The sequence below is a fragment of the Geotrypetes seraphini genome, chromosome 6 (assembly GCF_902459505.1).
Source record: "Geotrypetes seraphini chromosome 6, aGeoSer1.1, whole genome shotgun sequence".
Taxonomy (NCBI): Eukaryota; Metazoa; Chordata; class Amphibia; order Gymnophiona; family Dermophiidae; genus Geotrypetes; species Geotrypetes seraphini.
The window spans coordinates 114,683,885-114,703,048 of NC_047089.1; the positions used below are offsets into that span (position 1 = coordinate 114,683,885).

At 41.6% G+C, this 19,164-nt stretch overlaps 1 protein-coding gene across 2 annotated transcripts in view; it reads right to left on the reverse strand.

Moving 5' to 3' along the window:
- LOC117362951 (E3 ubiquitin-protein ligase HERC2-like) overlaps positions 1-19,164 on the reverse strand; it is a 193,712-nt gene that overhangs the window by 25,038 nt on the left and 149,510 nt on the right. Inside the window, exons 1-2 of one of the 2 annotated variants that reach the window (XM_033950041.1) lie at positions 15,195-15,220; positions 3,983-4,088 (exon numbers count right to left, since the gene is read on the reverse strand). In XM_033950041.1, coding sequence (XP_033805932.1) covers positions 3,983-4,088; positions 15,195-15,205 — 117 coding nt within the window. In that variant the 5' untranslated portion in view covers positions 15,206-15,220. Of the gene's footprint in view, positions 1-3,982; positions 4,089-15,194; positions 15,221-19,164 lie in introns of those variants that run through there. The other variant, XM_033950040.1, reaches the window with a different exon arrangement.

A 19,164-nucleotide genomic window follows, 5' to 3' on the forward strand; every position in this document is an offset into this window, starting at 1 on the left:
ATCTATACCCTTTATCCTTCTATCTATACCTATAATGTCTACCTCTATCCCTCAATCCCCGTATCCTTCAGGAATTTATCCAATTCTTCTTTGAAACCTCGTAATGTACTCTGTCCTATCACAACCTCCGGAAGCGCATTCCAGGTGCCCACCACCCTCTGAGTGAAAAAGAATTTCCTAGCATTGGTTCTAAACCTGTCCCCTTTCAATTTCTCTGAATGCCCCCTTGTTCTTGTGGTTCCCAATAGGCTGAAGAATCTGTCCCTCTCCACCTTATCTATGCCCTTCATGATCTTGTATGACCCTTTCAAGGTTTGGAAAGCTTAATCCATTTTAGAAAGGCTGGGGCTCTTCTCTCTGGAGAAGCAGAGACTCAGAGGAGACATGATAGAGATATCATGTCTCCTCTGAGTCTCCGCTTCTCCAGGGAGAAGAGCCCCAGCCTTTCTAAAATGGATTAAGCTTTCCAAACCTTGAAAGGGAATATCTGCTCAAAGCCAGTCCTGATCAACCCAGACTTCAAAACATTGTCCCAGAACCTGAACGAACATCACTCTTCCCAAAAGAAAAGAATTAATGTAGAGATTGATGTCCTGGCAGTTAAGTGGGCTTTGGAAACTCTCCAACATTACCTGCTGTTATGCCTATGACCAGGGGGTAATTGAAACTACGTAATATGTCTCCTCAAGTCTGCTTATCTGATCTGGGTGTTGCCAAGACAACATCAAAGGTTTCCACAACAAGTATCTTGACCTTTTTGACCTGGGAGTTGCCCAAACAGCATCAAAAAGACAGATGGGAAACCGGTCTCTGTAACACCTCCCTGATAACATCAAAAGGACTGGCCAGGGGAGTAACTGAAACTCAGCATACCTCCTTGACCTGAGTGTTGCCCAAAACAACATCAAAGGGAACCAGATGGGAAGCCGTTTCTGCAACACCTCCTTCTGATATCCTGACCTGGGTGTTGTCAAAACAAAGAACAAAAGACCTGACTATGAACTCAGCAGCTTTTCATCATATATAAGAACGGAATTCTGCCCCTAACATCCAAGACGTCTCCAGGAACAGAATCCAAGACGCCTAAAGGCGTCTCCCGTGTCTACCCACCTATCAATTGCAGGATTCCCAATTGGGAAGGACTGGTCGTTGCCTGGGATACGGTGAAGTTATTTAATTCTTATATTAATATATATATATATATATATATAATAAAGGGTTATTGTTTATGCTTTTACATTGTCTGTGTGCTTTTCTGAGTGTCACTGATCATCCCATTTGACAGAAATAAGTGGCGGAACACCTGCTGAGCTGGCATTTCCTCCCGGTCACTGATCATGCCCCTCAGGTGGTTCCAGCTTTCACATTGAGATAACACCATCGGGCAGACTGAGAGCATCTGAATGTGGATTTTCTTTCTAAGGCAGTGGACCCAGAATTGGCAGATGATCACCCAAGTAGGGTTGAGCTGAGTGGGAGGGTATATGGGGGACTTTATAGAACTCCGCCCCTTCCCTTGCCAAAGCCTACTGAACACTCTCTCACATGAACAGAACAGTGCCTGAGAATATACTGTTAGCCTAGAATGGGGGGGAGGGGAGATAAGGAGGTACACAGGAAGCAACTTTCAGGAATAAAAAGGGCAGGGCCAGAGAGAGAGAAAGGAAGCCACAGGGAGAGAGAATCCTGATTTCAGACCTGGCTGTTCCTTTGTAGAACTGATTGAAGAAACTAGAAGATTTAAGTTGGGAACTTTTATTCTTATACCTGAACCTACAGAGGCAAGAACATAAGAACTGCCGCTGCTGGGTCAGACCAGTGGTCCATTGTGCCCAGCAGTCCGCTTCTGCGGTGGCCCCCAGGTCAAAGACCAGCGCCTTAACTGAGACCAGCCCTACCTGCGTACAAGTTCCATAGGAACTTGTCTAACTTTGTCTTGAATCCCTGGATGGTATTTTCCTCTACGACAGCCTCCAGAAGAGCGTTCCAGTTTTCCACCACTCTCTGGGTGAAAAAGAACTTCCTTACGTTTGTACGGAATCTATCCCCTTTTAACTTTTAGAGAGATGTGGTTGGGCGAGGAAGCTCTAAGTGTAAAGCAAGTTTATTCTCGTTTATTTTGTTCTATCCCACTTTTCCATGGACTTGAAGAATTTCAAACTTTATTTTGAAGTCTGTGAGGCAACCCAGAAGAATAAACCTTTTTGATGGAGCACATTTTTACTTGTGGTTTGTCTTCTCCCAACAGCTGTGAAAGTCTGAAACATGAACATTATTCATTTTAACCAAATATTTAATACCTCCATTCAGAATAATAGTACTAATTGTAATGCAATTTCCTCTATCTATTTTTCATATACACACACATAAGAACATAACATAAGAACATAAGAATTGCTGCTGCTGGGTCAGACCAGTGGTCCATCGTGCCCAGCAGTCATGTGGCGGCCCCCAGGTCAAAGACCAGTGCTCTAAATGAGTCCAGCCTCACCTGCGTACGTTCCAGTTTAGCAGGAACTTGTCCAACTTTGTTTTGAATCCCTGGAGGGTGTTTCCCCTATAACAGACTCTGGAAGAGTGTTTCAGTTTTCTACCACTCTCTGAGTGAAGAAGAACTTCCTTACATTTACACGGAATCTATCCCTTTTCAACTTTTAGAGAGTGCCCTCTCATTCTCCCTATCATGGAGAGGGTGAAAAATCTGTCTTTATCTGCTATTCCCTTCAGTATTTTGAATGTTTCGATCATGTCCCCTCTCAGTCTCCTCTTTTCAAGGGAGAAGAGGCCCAGTCTTTCCAATCTCTCACTGTATGGCAACTCCTCCAGCCCCTGGAGACGGGGAATGGGTGAGAGAAATGATGAGACGGGGAATGGGTGAGAGAAAAAGATAGAAATTTGATAGGTAGCTAAAAAATTAAGAGGAGAAGAGTATGAAAGAAGGTGAAATTTGAGTTGACAGAGGCACAAAAGAAAAAAAAAGATAGCAAAGACCTAAAAAGGAGCAATCGATATATCAAAGTTCGGTGTAGTAAGTGAATGGAGAGGAGCGAGGAGAAAAGACAAATGGACAGGAGCTACTTGAAAGAGAATTAACAGATAAGAGAAACTGGAACCAACATGATGGAAAAACAAAAAGTCCAGGCAACAAAGGTAGAAAAAAAGTGTTTTATTTTGAATGTGTTAGTTTTATATTAGGAATATGTTATTTTTTGGAAATGTGAATAGCAAATGTCTGCATTGTGTTCAGTAGAAAAGGAAATGCATTTCTGTTTTTATTTCTCTAGTGTTGCATTACAAGCTAAGTTTAACTTCTTGAGGTTCCCAGTTCATTTTTTGTCTAAATATTTTTATTTTTAATTTGTGATTCATTGTTCTATATTTGGTTGCTGTGATAGTAATGGCAGATGAAGAAATTAGAGGAGAGGATTGGGGCCCTCCTTTATTTTCTGACCCTTGCTGTATAGCAAATGGGGATCTCATGCCCAGCAAAGTACCTTCTCCAAAGATGGCCAGAACAACTAAGCATGCGTGGGGTGCTGGTCAGTAGCTTACGAATGTTGCTGCTGCTTGCCAAGCTTGGTAAAAGGGTGTTCTGGCCACCTTCAGTAAAAGTCTTTAGCTGACAGCTTGGGGATCCTCATTAGCTAAAGTATTTATATTTTGAGGTGGGAGTAGGGTATGGCAGAGAAAATTTTGCTTCCACCCATTTTGGCCCACCCAAATTTGTCTGTCTAGATATGCCATTAGTGTGGACTAAATACTATAAAACCCATTTTATTCAAATGGGCTTCTTAGCATTTAGTGTACACTAAACTTTAGTAAAAGGGCACCTTAGGTAATGATTCATGTGAACAGTTCCTTGAGTTATAATTTTTTTGTAATAGGGTCTAGTAAGCCTCTCTTTTCTTTGTTTCCCTTTGTTTATACACAGTTGCCAAAATATTAATTAGGTAAATCTAAACAGACAGTGCTTAATAATTACCATAGTCTCCAGTTCATATCCCGTAAAAAGAGAGAGAAGGGGTACAGGGACAACTCGTGCCATTCCTTCACGGACTGCAGCAACCTGTTCATCAAATTCATGCAGTCTGTTCAAAGAAAAAGAAAATTCATTTTCTTAGACATATATAATTGATAATTTGCAGCTCTGAGGTCAAATACCAAAATATAGCAATTTTAACTAGACAAAAGTAACTGTTGTTTCAGGAAGTAATTTATTTAGTTTTTCTTTTGTGTGTATGTGTGGAGGGGGAGGGGGGAAACAGTATCCTCCTATTCCTGTGACCTCTGTGCCAAATCAAAACTGGCCTCTATTGGGGTAATTGCACCATGATCCTTTATTTATAGTTGCCAACTTTTGACAAACAAAAACTCAACATCTACTCTACTCCATGCTGCTCTCTTGTCCTGCCCTCATGCCACACCTACTGTTGCACTCTTAGACTGCCCTTATACAACCAACTGTCCACACTAGGGTTGCCATCTAAAAAAAACACAACCCTGTCACATGTACATAGGTTTTATGATTATTTAATAAAAACAAACCAAACCTGCAAAAAACAAACACATTCTAGAAATTATATACTATAGAACAGTGTTTCTCAACATGTGGTATACGTACCCTTAGGGGTATGTGAGCTGCTTGTTGGGGGTATGCATCACTCTTCCTCGTTAATGGCTACCGCCAAGGAATCCCATGCTTGCCCGCCTGCCCCCTCTGCCGAAGCTTCCTGCCTGCTCCGTCATGCCCTCCCCCCTCCACTGAAGCCGACCCAGATTTCCCTCCGATGTCAGAGCTGTCGAAGGGAAGCCTTCTGGGTCAGCGGGGTTCCCAGTTACCTCCTTCCTGCTTTCAGCGGCACTTGTTGAAAGGACACATCAGCAGCTCTTTCAACCTTGACCTCTTTAAAAAAAAAAACAACCCCCAAATATAAATGACAATTAACATATTTTGTGCTTACAGTGTGCTTTGTTTTTTTATTTTGTGGTTATCATTATGTATGAATAAGATTATATTGTATGTATATGAAAAATGAATGGAAGAAATTGCATTATGATTAGCATTAATAATAATCCTTTATAATAAAACCCTAAGCGCACATGCACACTTAGGGTTTTGTGATTCCTGCGGCGTGCTGTGTTAAATTTTGGAACACAGAGGCAGGGAACACGCCAGCGACTCCCCCCTCCCGCCCTCACTCACCAACCGCTGCCGCCCTGCTGCTCCTCTTCAAAGCAGCCTGTTGAGGTTCGCCAGCTGGCTGTAGCAAACCTTGCAGGCTGCTTTGTTGAAGAGGAGCAGCAGCAGCGGCAGCGATTCGAGCTGGTGGGCCAGACACCAGGAACTATGGATGGAGGGATGGTAAGAACGGGAGGGGGGAAACAGAAGGGGACCATGGAGCAGGCAGGCATGGCATGGCACAACAGGGGACCAGGGGAAGAGGGAAAGGGGGCTGCTGGGAGGGGTGGGGTGGGGGCAGAGAGCAATCATGGGGGGAACAGAAAGGAGCCACGGAGCAGGCAGGCATGGCACAACAGGGAGCAGGGGGAGAGGGAAGGGGATGCTTTGGGGGGAGGGGTGTGCTGGGGGCAGACAGCAATCATGATTTGCTCTGGGAAGGGGGAACAGAAGGGGGCCATGGAGCAGGCAGGCATGGCACAACAGGGGGCAGGGGGCTGATTTGGGGGCAGACAGCAATCATGCTTTGCTCTGGGAGGGTGGGGGGAACAGAAGGGGGTCACGGAGCAGGCAGGCATGGCACAACAGAGCAAGGGCCAGGGGGAGAGGGAAAGGTGGGTTGCTTTGGAGGAGGGGTGTGCTGGGGCAGACAGCAATCATGCTTTGCTCTGGGAGGGGGGAACAGAAGGGGCCCACGGAGAGACAGACAGGCATGACACAACAGAGCAAGACAGACAGGGGGCCAGGGAGAGAGACAAAGAACCCCCCCCCAGACAGACATCTACTATAGCGCCCGTTAATGTAACGGGCTTAAACACTTAAATTTATTCTTGTATACTGCCTATCCACAAAGTTCCAGGCGGTTAACAACAAAGAACTGTACAATCAGTGAAAGGTATATCAAATTAAAAACCAGAATGACATGATAAAGAATACATAATTATTTAACAAACTTATCAAACAAATGTGTTTTTAAAAACGTTATAAGAATCTGTTTGACAAATAAGTGGACTTAACCAAGAGTTCAGTTTGCCTAGTTGAAAGGTAAATGTCCTATTCAAGTTTCTTGTAACGACAGTTCTTAGTAGTATAATGGGTACACCTTAGTAGTATAATGGGTACACCTCATGTCAAAATGATTGACAGCTGTCAAAGATAAGGCCCAATCACTGGTCACTTCTGGGTTAAGTCACACCCACTCTCTGCTCAAACCCAGCCCACACCACACCCACTTTTGGCTAAGCCCCACCCAGGCCTCACCCACACCACACCCCTCCTGACCACTCTACGCCCATGCCCCACCCCCTCCCATGGTGATGGCCCTGCCCATGCCCCATGCCATATCACCGGAAATGCACTTTCTGATGATGTCACCAGAAATAGGGCGTGTTTGACCCCAGAAATATGCTTTCTGATGATGTCAGCGGCAATAAGAGTGCCTGCCATACCAGAAGTGCACATTCTGATGATGTAGGCGGAAATAGGGTAATTGAAGTGTGGGAAATGCACTTTTCTGACCATATCAGCGGAAACAGGGTAAATGAAGTGCTGGAAATGCATTTTCTGATGATGTTAGTGGAAACAGATTTAGTCGAGCCCCCGGAAATGATGCGGTCAAAAAAAAAAGAGTGTCTTTATTTTAACAGCCTTTTTGTTAAAAGTTAGGTTTTAAGAGCTAATGGTTAGAGCAGTGCAGAAACAGCTTAGAAAAGAAAAAAATACCTCTATAGATGCCTTTTTTTTTTCTTTCCTGGTTTTTTTATGAGACACTTCAGGAAATCTTAGTTAATGTGTGTGGGGAAGGGTAACACCCAGATTGTCAAGGTGACAGCTGATAAGCTGGTTATCATAAAGGTTCTTGCAGCCCCTGATAAAGCCAAGGGGGAGGGGGGAAGTGTGTTTAAACCTGTCTGAACATGTCCCTGCCTACTGGTGTTGTCATAGTGATGTATGCCTTGGCTCTTTAACAAGCAGGCTGCATGGCAGGGGGATAGAAAGATGCTGTGGGTTTGTGATTAAGCAATTTCCCCGAAAATAAGACCTAGTGCATTTTTGTGGCCCAAATATAATATGACAGTGTCTTATTTTTGGGGAAACACGGTAGTTAATTATGTTTGTAGCTTTCTAAATGGTTCAAGGAAATACAAATCAGAGAGCAGACCAGGGGAGGGTAAGCAGAAGTTAAACACTAAACAAAACTTTCCTCAACTGCTATCTGTGCCCTAGTCTGATCTAATGCTCTGAAATTCAACCTAAAATACTAATCTAGAATAAAATAATTTTTATATATAAACCCCAACAAAGCAAGCATATCAAACTCATGGCCCACAACAAATATCTTTGTGGCCCAGCCAATGCAATCCAATAAGTAATAATACGAGTCACAAAATTTCTCACGCAATCCATCGGTACCCAGCTGAAAACAATGATAAGCCAGTCGAAAACAATGATACAGTATATGATGATAATAATTTTATTTTTTATATACTGCCATACCTGAAAGTTCTAGGCGGTTCACAACAATCAAGCAGAGTACATACAATGCAATGCATACATCAGATTAAAATCTTCTAAAATTCAGCAAAATAAAATGCTAATTATATAAAGAAATACAAACAATTTAAAATAGGATAAAAAGTTAGGTTAAAAGAATAAACCACATTAAGATTCTAGCCTATTAAATAGTTGAGTTTTTATCTGTTTTCTAAAGTCAAGGTAAGAGGAAGCTTCTAGCACCAGTTTGGCAAGCTATATATTCAATTTGGCCGCCTGAAAGGAAAAGGTTCTCTCAAGGAACCATTTGTGATGACAGAGTTTTATTGAAGGATATGCAAACAGTAGTATAACCAGTTGCTTAAGTATAGTATAACCAGTAGTATAACCAGATGCGGACACCTTTGGTACCCAAGACAAGTTCACGTCTCTAGTCATAACGTACCATTTCCCCCCACTAATACTAGCAGTGAATCAAACGATAATAATACCTACCATTAGTCTTGTATTGACTTGTCTGGTGCACCTAACAAGACATATTTCACTTTCAGAGTACAATAAAAATACGAGTATAAGTTTATTTACATTACACTTATTAATTTGTGCAATTATTCTGTGTCAGGTAAGTTAATATTTAAGAAAATATATTGATTTTTATTTTGTGTGTGTTAAAGATTACTCATTTATTTCAGATCCTTGTATTCAGTATGTCATTATCAAAACCAAGTGGTAGTAAAACTAAATGAAAAATTGCTGATGAACATAAAAATTTCCAAGAAAAGTGGGAATCGCAGTATTTTTGCTGTGAAGCAAAAGATAAAATAATTTGCTTCATATGCAATAATGCTATTAGTGTGCCAAAGTTATATAACATTAAACGGCACTATGAACGGCATAAATCAAAATATGACAATTACGAAGGATTAATGAGAAAAGAAAAGTTGAAAGAGCTCAAGTTGGGATTGAAAAAACAACATTTTTGAGGAATTTTTGGAAAAACGTGTCACTACAAAGGGACAAGATATGTTTAATTATGTTTATGAACTTCTGCAAAAATACAATTTACCTCTGCACAGGTCCTGGACCTGTTGGGCTGCCGCGTGAGCGGACTGCTGGGCATTGCTTATGTGCTTATGTGCTGAGGGAGGAAGTGATAGTTACCTGAATGCGTAGCTTTGCATGTTTGGCCCTTAATTTAGCTCTATCATTGTCCAAAATCTTTATAATTTTGGCAAAAAAGAAGCATGGATGTAAGGCACCCTTATGGATCACGTTTTTATAGTTTGGATGGCCTCAACCACCAATAAAGCTCTGAAAGATTTTGCTTTCGTGCCTAGCAAAGCAGGAGCCTCCAAGATGGCAGTGCAAGGCAGGCAGCATGCACCCTCCCTAATCATGGCAACTGCCCTGGAGGTAGTGATGTCTACCCAAGCCCAGCCAGAGCCGTTGGCAGAAGTGAAAAATCTTCTGAACAAAATCAGAGCTGATATAAAATCGGAGCAAGCCGAGCTCTCCACATTAGCTGCTGATCTCCAGAGTAAGACTGTGGAATTTGGGTACCGTGTCGGGGAGATGGACAAGCGTCTGGATGAACACCAGGATCAGCTTCAAGAATTCGATGTGTGTACAAAAGATCTTCATACACAGCAAACATACGTGTTAGATAAGCTGGAGGACTTGGAGAATTGAGGACATCGCTCGAATCTTCAAGTGCACAGTGTCCCCAAACAAGCTGAATATGTCAACTGTGAGAGGGTGGTCCAACAGGTGGCTAGTATGCTATTCTCCACCGATACTTCTTCAGTTTCTCCTGATACCATTGGCATTGAAAGGGCGCATCGAGACCTCACAGCATCCTGCGACAATCAGCCATGAGATATAATTGTCTGTTTCTCTGATTTCAAAACCAAAGCGGTCATGAAAGTGGCTAGAGCTCAATCTTTGAGACCTAGCATCTGTGACGCTTCGGAAGAGAGCGGTGATGAAACCAGTGTTGCATTATCTATGGGACAGAAATGTGAAATATCGGTGGTGACATTCGTTTGTACTAATTTTTTTATCTGGAAGGAAAACTGCAGAAAGTGCGGTCCCTAGAAGAAGTGGCCCAACTTTTTCCTGTGGAACAGTTTCTTCAGTGGGTGGCCTGCCCCATCTTCAGCTTCACGGCCGCCATGGCCTCGTTGACAGAGTGGGCTGCACTGGGAGCAGTCCCCAGGGCTGCCACGCATCGACATGAGTTGGTCCAGGATGTGTGGGTGTGGGTCTGAGTTTTTCAGCCAGTGTCTGGGCACCTTTCAGACATTATAAGGGAGAGTTGGACCTTCTATTATTGCTTTGGATCCGGGTTCTAATACTCTGTTTGATTGCTTAAGAAACATGAATGCTTTGGAGCTAGCTGATGAGACTTTGCAGCTACAGAAAGCTAAGCAACTGTATTTTGAATTTGGTAATAAGCCTAGCTGTCTTCTGGCCACAAACTTAAAAAACAAGTTCTCTGTAATCACATCTCCTGTCTTAAAACAGTTGATCTTAAAATAGTCAATGGGAAAGTCTTGAATTTCTCAGCAGACATTGGAAATAGCTTCCGTAAGTATTTTCAAAAGATTTACTGCCAGAGGAATACACTCTCGGCAACTGAGCTGGAGACTTATTTGGCTCCCCGCCATTTCAGAGGGGGAGGCCCTACAATTGTCCCTTCCTATCACGCTCATTGGGGCCATTCCAGATATACTAATAACTTTTATAAAAGCTTCAGGGGATTATTGGCCTGAGTTTTCAATTCCCTGGGAGAGGAGCCTGGCCTACAGAGTACTGCTTGTGAATCTTATAACAACAAAACAAAGGATACTGCATTGAACAGTTTGAATCCAAATATGGTCCAATGTTCAATGTTCTAAGGATTGCGATTAGAGCTTTGCTTTTTGTCAAGAACTTGGCATCTTGTACATTATTGCTGTAGTATCCTTTCTTGTTTTGTTGCTTGACATTGTTTACTGCAGTTCTGTTGGATTTTTTGCTTGTGTTTGCCTTGTGACCAATATCCCTTCTAAATACTGATTATAAACTTTTCACAAGGCTTTTGGCCCAGCGGCTGCAGGGTGTGCTGCCGAAGCTCATACATGTGAATCAAATGGGTTTTATTTCTCAATGTTAGACATTCGACAATATGAAAACAGCGGTACATTTCATGTGGCATATACGGCAGCAGGGGTTCCTTCACTGGTACTTTCTCTCGACACCGAGAAGGCATTTGGTAGAGTCAGTTGGAGATTCCTATTTGGGGTTCTAGAAAAAATAGGATTCGGGAAACAATTCTTAATGTTGGATTTCTTTATTATATCATGAACCCTCTTCACAATTTAAAATCAATGGTTTTCTGTCAGAACCAGTGACATTGTTGAGGGGTACAAAGCAGGGATGTCCCATGTCCCCGTTACTACTTGCCATCACAATGGAACCTCTGGCTTGCTTGATTCGTGCGAATCCTGACATACAGGGCTACTGGATACATGATGTGTCCTATAAAATCTTACTCTTTGCAGATGATGTGCTATTGTTTATCAATAACCCAACAAAACCTTTGACCAAGTTGACGCAGGTCTTATCAGCATATGGCCAGGCAACAGTGAAAAATCAGAGATCCTCAATTTGACTTTGAGGGTGCAGCAGGTTCAGGAGTTACAATCCCAATTCCCTTTTTGTTGGGTGCATAAATCCATCAAATTTCTGGGGGTCCAGTTGACGAAAGATCCTGCGCATTTATTTAGTGCCAATTTTCCACCCCTACAAAAGCAGTTGTTTCAGGAACTAGATCAATGGGATGGAATGACAATTGGGTAGATGGGGAGAATTGCGGCTATAAAAATGATAATATTACCCAAATTACTATATCACTTTATGGCATTGCCAATTGCAATCCCAAAGCATATATTTGGAGACACAAACCTCCTTGGGTACGGCGGGCAATTCTATCTCAAGCAAAGAAGAAGGGAGGGATGGGAGTTCCAAACTTTATTGTCAGGCTGCTTTGGTACAAGAAGTTGCATTCTGGGTGGGCTATATAGATCTCCCATGGATAAATTTAGAGCAAGCCTTTTCCACAGAAATTTCTCTTTGGTCCCCAATGGCCCTTTTTGAAGGTTATCTTGCAAACCTGGTATTCCCTGCATAAGAAAATGTTTTCAGAATGTAAGTTTTTGCTCAGACTCCTATTTCTGTACTGGAGGGCTTTGTTCGGGGAGAAGAGGATCTGGTCTGATATCACGGCAGTCCGCTTAATATTCGGACTAAAGAAAAGTGATCACGTTAGTTCCTTCTGGTTATCAATTGAGGCACGAATTCTATTAAAATTCTCCTGCTTTTGCTACAAACTAGTCTGGGGAATGGCCTCCAACTATCTTCTACCTCACTTCGAATTCTACTCTTCCACTAGGTCTACCAGAAACTGCAACTTCTTTGCATACCCGAAAATCACAGGCTGCAGATATCGAACCTTCCTAGACAGAACATTCAAGTTTCAAGCTGGTAGACAGCAAACTTGGCTAGGCTACTTCATTGATGTCGCTAGGTTGACCTTTAATTCCGGAAAGAATTAAAGACCACCTTGTTTAAGAAATTCATGTCCTAGCCAGACTTTCTCCCCACGATCAAAGCTACCACACTTCATCCAAATTCTTTATAGGTATCCTATCTTCTCTGTCTGCTATAATGTCCTCTTCACAATTGTACCCAGCTTCATGCTGGTGCCCGATCATTTTCAATGTAATATGAAAACAAGTTAATTCTTATTCTGTAACCTATGTATATTTTTCTTCTAACCAATTTGCACCTTGTGATCACTGACCGCTCAATGTCCTCTTATCTATTGTGACAGGGAAGCTCCTGTCACCGATTTAAACCCAGTTTTAAACCCTGCCATGCAAAGGGCTGTCCCTATTCCTAAGCCCAGGAAGCTGCCCATTAACCCTGTTCCTATTACAAAGAGCCAACAGGCAGGGCAAGGCAGAGAGAGAAGGGCAGAAACCACAATATCTGATTTAGGGCACTATAATCCCTTTTATAATTCCTTGGGCAGTTCTCCAGTAAAGCCTCTGGTGAAGGGTTAAGGAAAGGGGTGGAGCTGACAGGCAAGACGAACCTAGAGGGAGAGTGGGAACGAGCCTGCAGCATAAAACCTGGGAACACTCGGGGGAACTCAGGAACTGCAAGAGAGAGACTGCTGTGCAGAGCAGGAAGGAAACAGCTGGGAGTTTTCTTTCACAGTCCCGGGCTAAAGAACAGGCTGCCCTACAGCCCTCATGAATTACCAAACTTCTGGCTCCCAGGCAGAAGCTCAAGGGAGGAGAAAGGCTTCCAGAGCAGGGTTGGCCGGTAGCTGCCCCTGAAGGGAATTCCTATCCAGCCTCAGAGAGCGGGGAGTCTCTAATGGAGATAGATATAGAGGTCTCTGAAGGAAGTGAAATGGAGTGCAGTCTGGCAGCCTGGGATCTCCTATCTAATTACAGTCAATGAGGTAATGAATGGGGGAGGGGAATGAAAGTTAACGTCTTTCTGTGCAGCGTTCTTTCTCCCTTAGGCAGGACTGTAAGGAAGTGTGAATGGGTCAATTAGCACCCGAGAGATAGGCCTTGCAGAGAGAGAATGAAGGAGGTGGGAACCCTAATTAACTCCCAAGAAAAGTCTGAACGGGACTTCAGTGACTTTTGAGTACCTCTAGGAGGAATATGGCCTGTCCTCCAAGGATGAATTTTCTTATATACAATTAAGGCTCTTTCTAGTTAAACATGCCTTTTGGGATCTTAGCTTGGAAGAAACTAAATTGGAACAAGCATTGCAGAGGGGGATGGGAATTTTCCATTTATATGGGGCTCTGCTTGCCCGGGAGGCCCCTGAAGATTGTTATAGGGACCGATGGGAGCAGGAGTTGGGGGTAAAGTTGTGAGACCCTGCTTGGTTAACATTATATAAAGGTCTTTTTTCTATTCCACTAGCTTCCTCATTAATTGAAAATGGATACAAAATCTATTACCAATGGTATATGACTCCTCAACGCTTATCCCAGATTTATGATCATCATGAGAATCTATGTTGGAGGTCCTATGGAGGTGAGAGGTCTTTTCAACATATATGGTGGTCGTGTCCTGTCATAAAGCCTTATTGGAATATGGTGGGTCAATTGACAATTCGCATTACCCGGAGGCACTGTCCTATGTTGAAGGAATGCTTTCTCACCCGGTTACACACCACCAGGAAATTGTTTAGCCTTGTTTGTACTGTGGCTTGCCTGCTCTATCGTCTGGATTATGTACATTTTAATGTGTAAATTAAAGGCGGTTCCCCTGTATTAGTATTTTGGGGTTGTTCCATATGTAAGCTGAATTGGTATCTCTCCAACTATTGATCAGCAAGTGGTCCAGTTCTCTGATGGCCAATTAGTCGAACCAATAGAATCACATCTTCCTGAAGTAGTTGGCGAACCTGTGAACATGAAGAATTGCAGATCATGAGTGTTCACAATCTGTTCTTCGAGCTCGACCCACACAGGTGAAGAAACTGTGCCAAATTTAGTGAGCCAATGGAAACTCTGTCGGAGCAAAAATGAGGTGTGCTAGAAAAACTGACTCCACCTTGTCACAAACACTCCTCAGAGCGGAGCTCAACTGTGACAAAACTTATGCTCTGGCGTGCCCCCTATGACCAGGGGTATCTTCAGGACTTTTGGTTGGCCCTAGGCAACTGCCTAGGCCTGGGAGAACACAAGGTAAGTATTGGCTTCAATTTACCACACTTCAAACAGAGTTCTTCAAGAAAGAATAATGCATTTTATTCTGACCTTGGTAGTCCAAAAAGGTGTAACACACAGGTAAATATCGGCAGCATTTCACAAATTAAGCTTCAAAACAAAATAAAGGTACTAAAGAAAACCAAATACAGTTTGTCTTGCTTGAGTTCTTGCACTCTGGTTCAGCAATGAATTTATACTGATATTCAAAAACAAAAACCAAACTTCCTCTCAGCAGTATTTATCTCTGAAGGAATGAAAGGTAAACATATAAAGTCCAGACAATTTTTATAGCAGCAAAAGTTATATACCTAGTTATGCAGCAAGCCACAGCACAGCTTTTTGCTCAGAGATTACTTTCACTGCAGCTACCTTTTGGAAGGCAGCACAGCTGTGGGAAATCACCTGATTACACTACCAGGAAAACGGTAGCCACAGTAAGGTTTCAAAACAAAACAAAAACCCATTCATTCCCAAGTTCTTTAGCTCCAAACTTTGCTTTAGGAAAGACAGTTATCAGCATTCAGGTAAGTATACTTCTCACATCACAAATAATGATTAGCTCAAAGACAGGCAGTAAATTCCTAAGGCATTTCTTGCACAGAAAGAAAGCAAGAACCCCCCCCCCCCAAAAAAAAAAAAAACCACCAACTGCTTCTCAGCTACTCACTGTCTTTCAGTTAGTGTCCATGAGTTCTATCTGGCTCCCTAGCATAGGGCCAGCGTCTTGCACTTTCATACCTTCCACACATTCAGGGATCTGCATTCGCCAATCTGAAAACTCTGCCTCTGCCTCTTGATCCCAAGGCTCTGGCACTGCTTTGGGCTGCTGGAGTGACTCACCCTCGTCACTCGCTCCTCCCCCTGCTGTTTGCTTCAGCCTGCTTTTAATCAATCCACAGCCAATCCCCTTCAGCCTGTAGAGGGGGATGGGCTTTGGTGCTACTGCAGGCTTTCCTTGTTTGCTCTGCCTGGGTTTCCTAGGCTCAACTATTTTATCTTTGGCTGCCCTTGCTGACTTATGCACAGAATGCTGCTGTTGCCAGTCTGCCTGCCCCTGATCCAGATCACCACTGCTCTGGTCATATGGGTAAGGGAGGTCAGCCTCAAGTTGGTCACCAGAATTGACCTGGTCAGCTCTTCTGAACTGGATCCTATTAGCGCCAAAACTAGTGCTGGTGCTAGGTTTGTCACAACCTTCATCTTTTTCTTTTTTTAATTCTCTGCTTTCTTGAGTGAATTAGAAAGCAAATATTCCGATTTGACCTACTTTACCGAGTTATGTTGGTTATCTTACAACCAAGGAACTTAAACAATTCTGGGACTTGAAAGAAGAAATATGTCTAATTTAATCTAATCCTTAAGTTTATATACCGCATCATCTCCATGAGAATGGAGCTCGACACGGTTTACAAGAACTTAAAATAGTGGGTAGAGAAGAAGAAAAAGGATTACATGAACTTATGTGTAGAAGGGGGGAGAGAAAGGGGGGAAGGATAGAGCTACAATTTGCTGAAAAGCCAGGTTTTCAGTTGTTTGCGGAATAACTGAAGGGAGCTCAGGTTCCGCAGCGGGGTGGTGAGGTCGTTCCAAAGACCTGTGATTTTGAAGAGAAGGGATTTTCCCAGTTTGCCTGAATAGTGGATGCCGCATGGAGAGGGGAAGTCTAGTTTAAGCCTTTGGTCAGTTCTGGAGGAGTCGGGACTGGAGGAGTTGAAAGACAGTGGGATAAGAGAGGCAGGATTCCATGAATGATCTTGAAAGCCAGGCAGGAACATTTGAAATGGATTCTGGAGATTATTGGGAGCCAATGAAGTTTGGCAAGGAGTGGGGAGGCATGGTCAGACTTGCGTTTTGAGAAGATCAGTTTGGCTGCAGTATTCTGGATTAGCTGGAGTCTTAGAATACTTTTTTTTGATAGATTTAAGTAGATGGCGTTGCAGTAATCTAGTTTGGAGAGGATGATGGATTGGACAAGGATGGCAAAGTGTTGTTGGCTGAAGTAGGATCTAGCTTTCCTCAGCATGTGAAGGCTGAAAAAGCATGATTTTGCCAAGGAGTTGAGGTGGTCATTGAGGGAGAGAGAGGAATCGATAGTGATAACTAAAAATTAAGACACAAGGTTGTTTTCTGATCCAGTATGGTTACAAGATTTTTCCTTCATGGTTGATATAACAAAATACTTAAGTGATTTAAATTTAAAACTCCAAGGAAAAGATCAGATCATTATGAACATATGTGTTCTTTAGGAAAAGCAGTTGAAAAATGAAGATTTAACACACTTTCCAACATGCAACAAACAAATCAAGTTTAGGTGAAATTGCATCGTATCAAAAATATGCAGAAAACATTTTAAGCCTTAGAGCTGAGTTTGAAACAAGATTTGCAGATTTTAAATTTTTGGAAAACAAGTTTTCTTTGATTTTCTCATATGCCTAATATGCAAATGGAATTAATTGAAATCCAGTGCGATTCAGATTTGAAGACAAAATACAGTGAAGTTGGCTTGCTTGAATTTTACAAATTTATTTTATTTATTTATTTAATCATTTATATACCACTTATATCCTAAGTGGTTTACATTCAGGTACTTTATCATATTTCCCTATCTGCCTTGGCAAGCTCAAACTCTATCTAGTGTACCTGGGGCAATGAGGGGATTAAGTGACTTGCCCAGAGTCACAAGGAGCAGTGAGAGATATGAACCCACAACCTCAGGGTGCTAAGGCTGTAGTTCTAACCACTGTGTCAGCCTGGTTTGAAAATACTCGAAAATTCACATATGAAATTAATTCCATGTTTGGAAGTACTTATCAATGCGAGCAGTTGTGAAAGGAAATAAGTCTCCTGTCAGATTCAGAATTACCAAAATTCACCTTGGGTCAGTTATAAAAGTAGTCACTGCGGACAAGATTTTCCCCGAAATAGGAAGAGATGCTAAGAAGAAAACATTAATTTAAAAAAAAAAATCTTTATTCATTTTCAAACTTACAATAAGTGTGTCAATATGTTAAAACAGATTAACAATATGTTAAAACAGATTAACAATAAATAAATAGCTCTTATCTCCCACCCTTCCTACCCTTTCCTATTATATAATCAAATACCTTGTACAATATGTAATAATAAAATTACCCTCCCCCCTCATAATTGAATCTGTAAATTTAAGGGAAAAAATGTCATCTAATCAGTACAATATTTTGTTAATGGCTCCCACACATCTTGAAATTTCCTAAAACATCCTCGCTGTATTGCAATAAATCTTTCCATTTTATAAATATGACACAAGGAATTCCACCAGAAATTATAATTTTCCAATTATAGGTAATTTGTTGAATGGCAACCCCAGTCATTATAAGTAATAATTTGTTATTATTTGAAGAGATCTGACTTTTTGCTCTCATTGCAGCACTGTATCATATGATCTAATAAACAATTAATTTGGTCCCAAATTGATTTCCAAAAATTCATAATAAGTGGACAATAGAATAATAAATGATCCAAAGTCCCTGCTTCGAGATGACAGTGCCAACATCTATTAAACTTAGAGCTATCCAATTTTTGTAACCGAACAGGGGTCCATAATGCTCTATGTAACAGAAAAAAACCATGTTTGTCTCATAGATGCCGACACTGTACATTTCATCCTCCAAGTCCAAATTTGTGTCCATTAAGATGCAGAAATTTTATGCTTAATCTCAATACTTCAAATGTCTCTAAAACCATTGTTTGGTTTCTTTTTAATAAATCCTGTTAACAATTTATACCACTGGGCAGCCTGGTGACCCAGGAAGTCCGCCTGAAAGCATAACAACTCTATACTATATTGATTATTAAGGTTTATCCACTCAGGGAACCCAGCCTGAATGGCCTCCTTCAGTTGCAACCATCTAAAACTTTATGATTTATTGAGGCCATATTTATGTTGCAACTGTGAAATCTCAAGCAGTTTACCATTAGAGATAACATCATTCAATAAATGTATTCCTGCTATCATCCAATGCTTCCAGGAGACCTTTTCTCCACCAATTTGAATCTTGGAGTTCAGCCGTATAGATTGATTTGTAGATTTGTGAATTGGAATAGTTGTTAAATTACTTACATATCACAGTGTTTTCCATGTACCAACTAATATTCTGTTATCTTTACAGTACCTAGGCATTTTGGTACTGAGAACATGGCATAGACGTATAGGAGACATGAGTTGCCATTCTAACCACATCCAATCTGGAAGTTTTTCCATGAGCTCTGGGAGGACCCTGGCGCAAAATATAGGATTGATGGTACCTATAAAAATTGGGAAAATTTACCCCTCCCTCTGAAATCAGCTTTTGTAAAGATACCAAAGCAACTCTAGGAGTTTTACCCAGCAAAATACATTTTGTATGAATGCTATTTAATCTTTTATATAAGGACCCTTGAAAAAAAAAAACGGCAACATACCCATCTGATAACAAACCACAGGCAAAACCATCATTTTAATAGTTTGGACTCTCCCCCACCATGAAAGATGTAAAGGATTCCATTGCTCACACATTTCTGTTATCTTCTGTAATAAAAATTTTTCATTTATTTTCATTGTTTCTTCCAACGTATTTTTAATCCAAATGCCTAAATACTTTATTCCATCTTCTTTCCAAAGAAAGGGAAATGAATCAAACAAACCTTTTGTACAGTGGACATTAAGAGGAAGAATTTCTGATTTACTCCA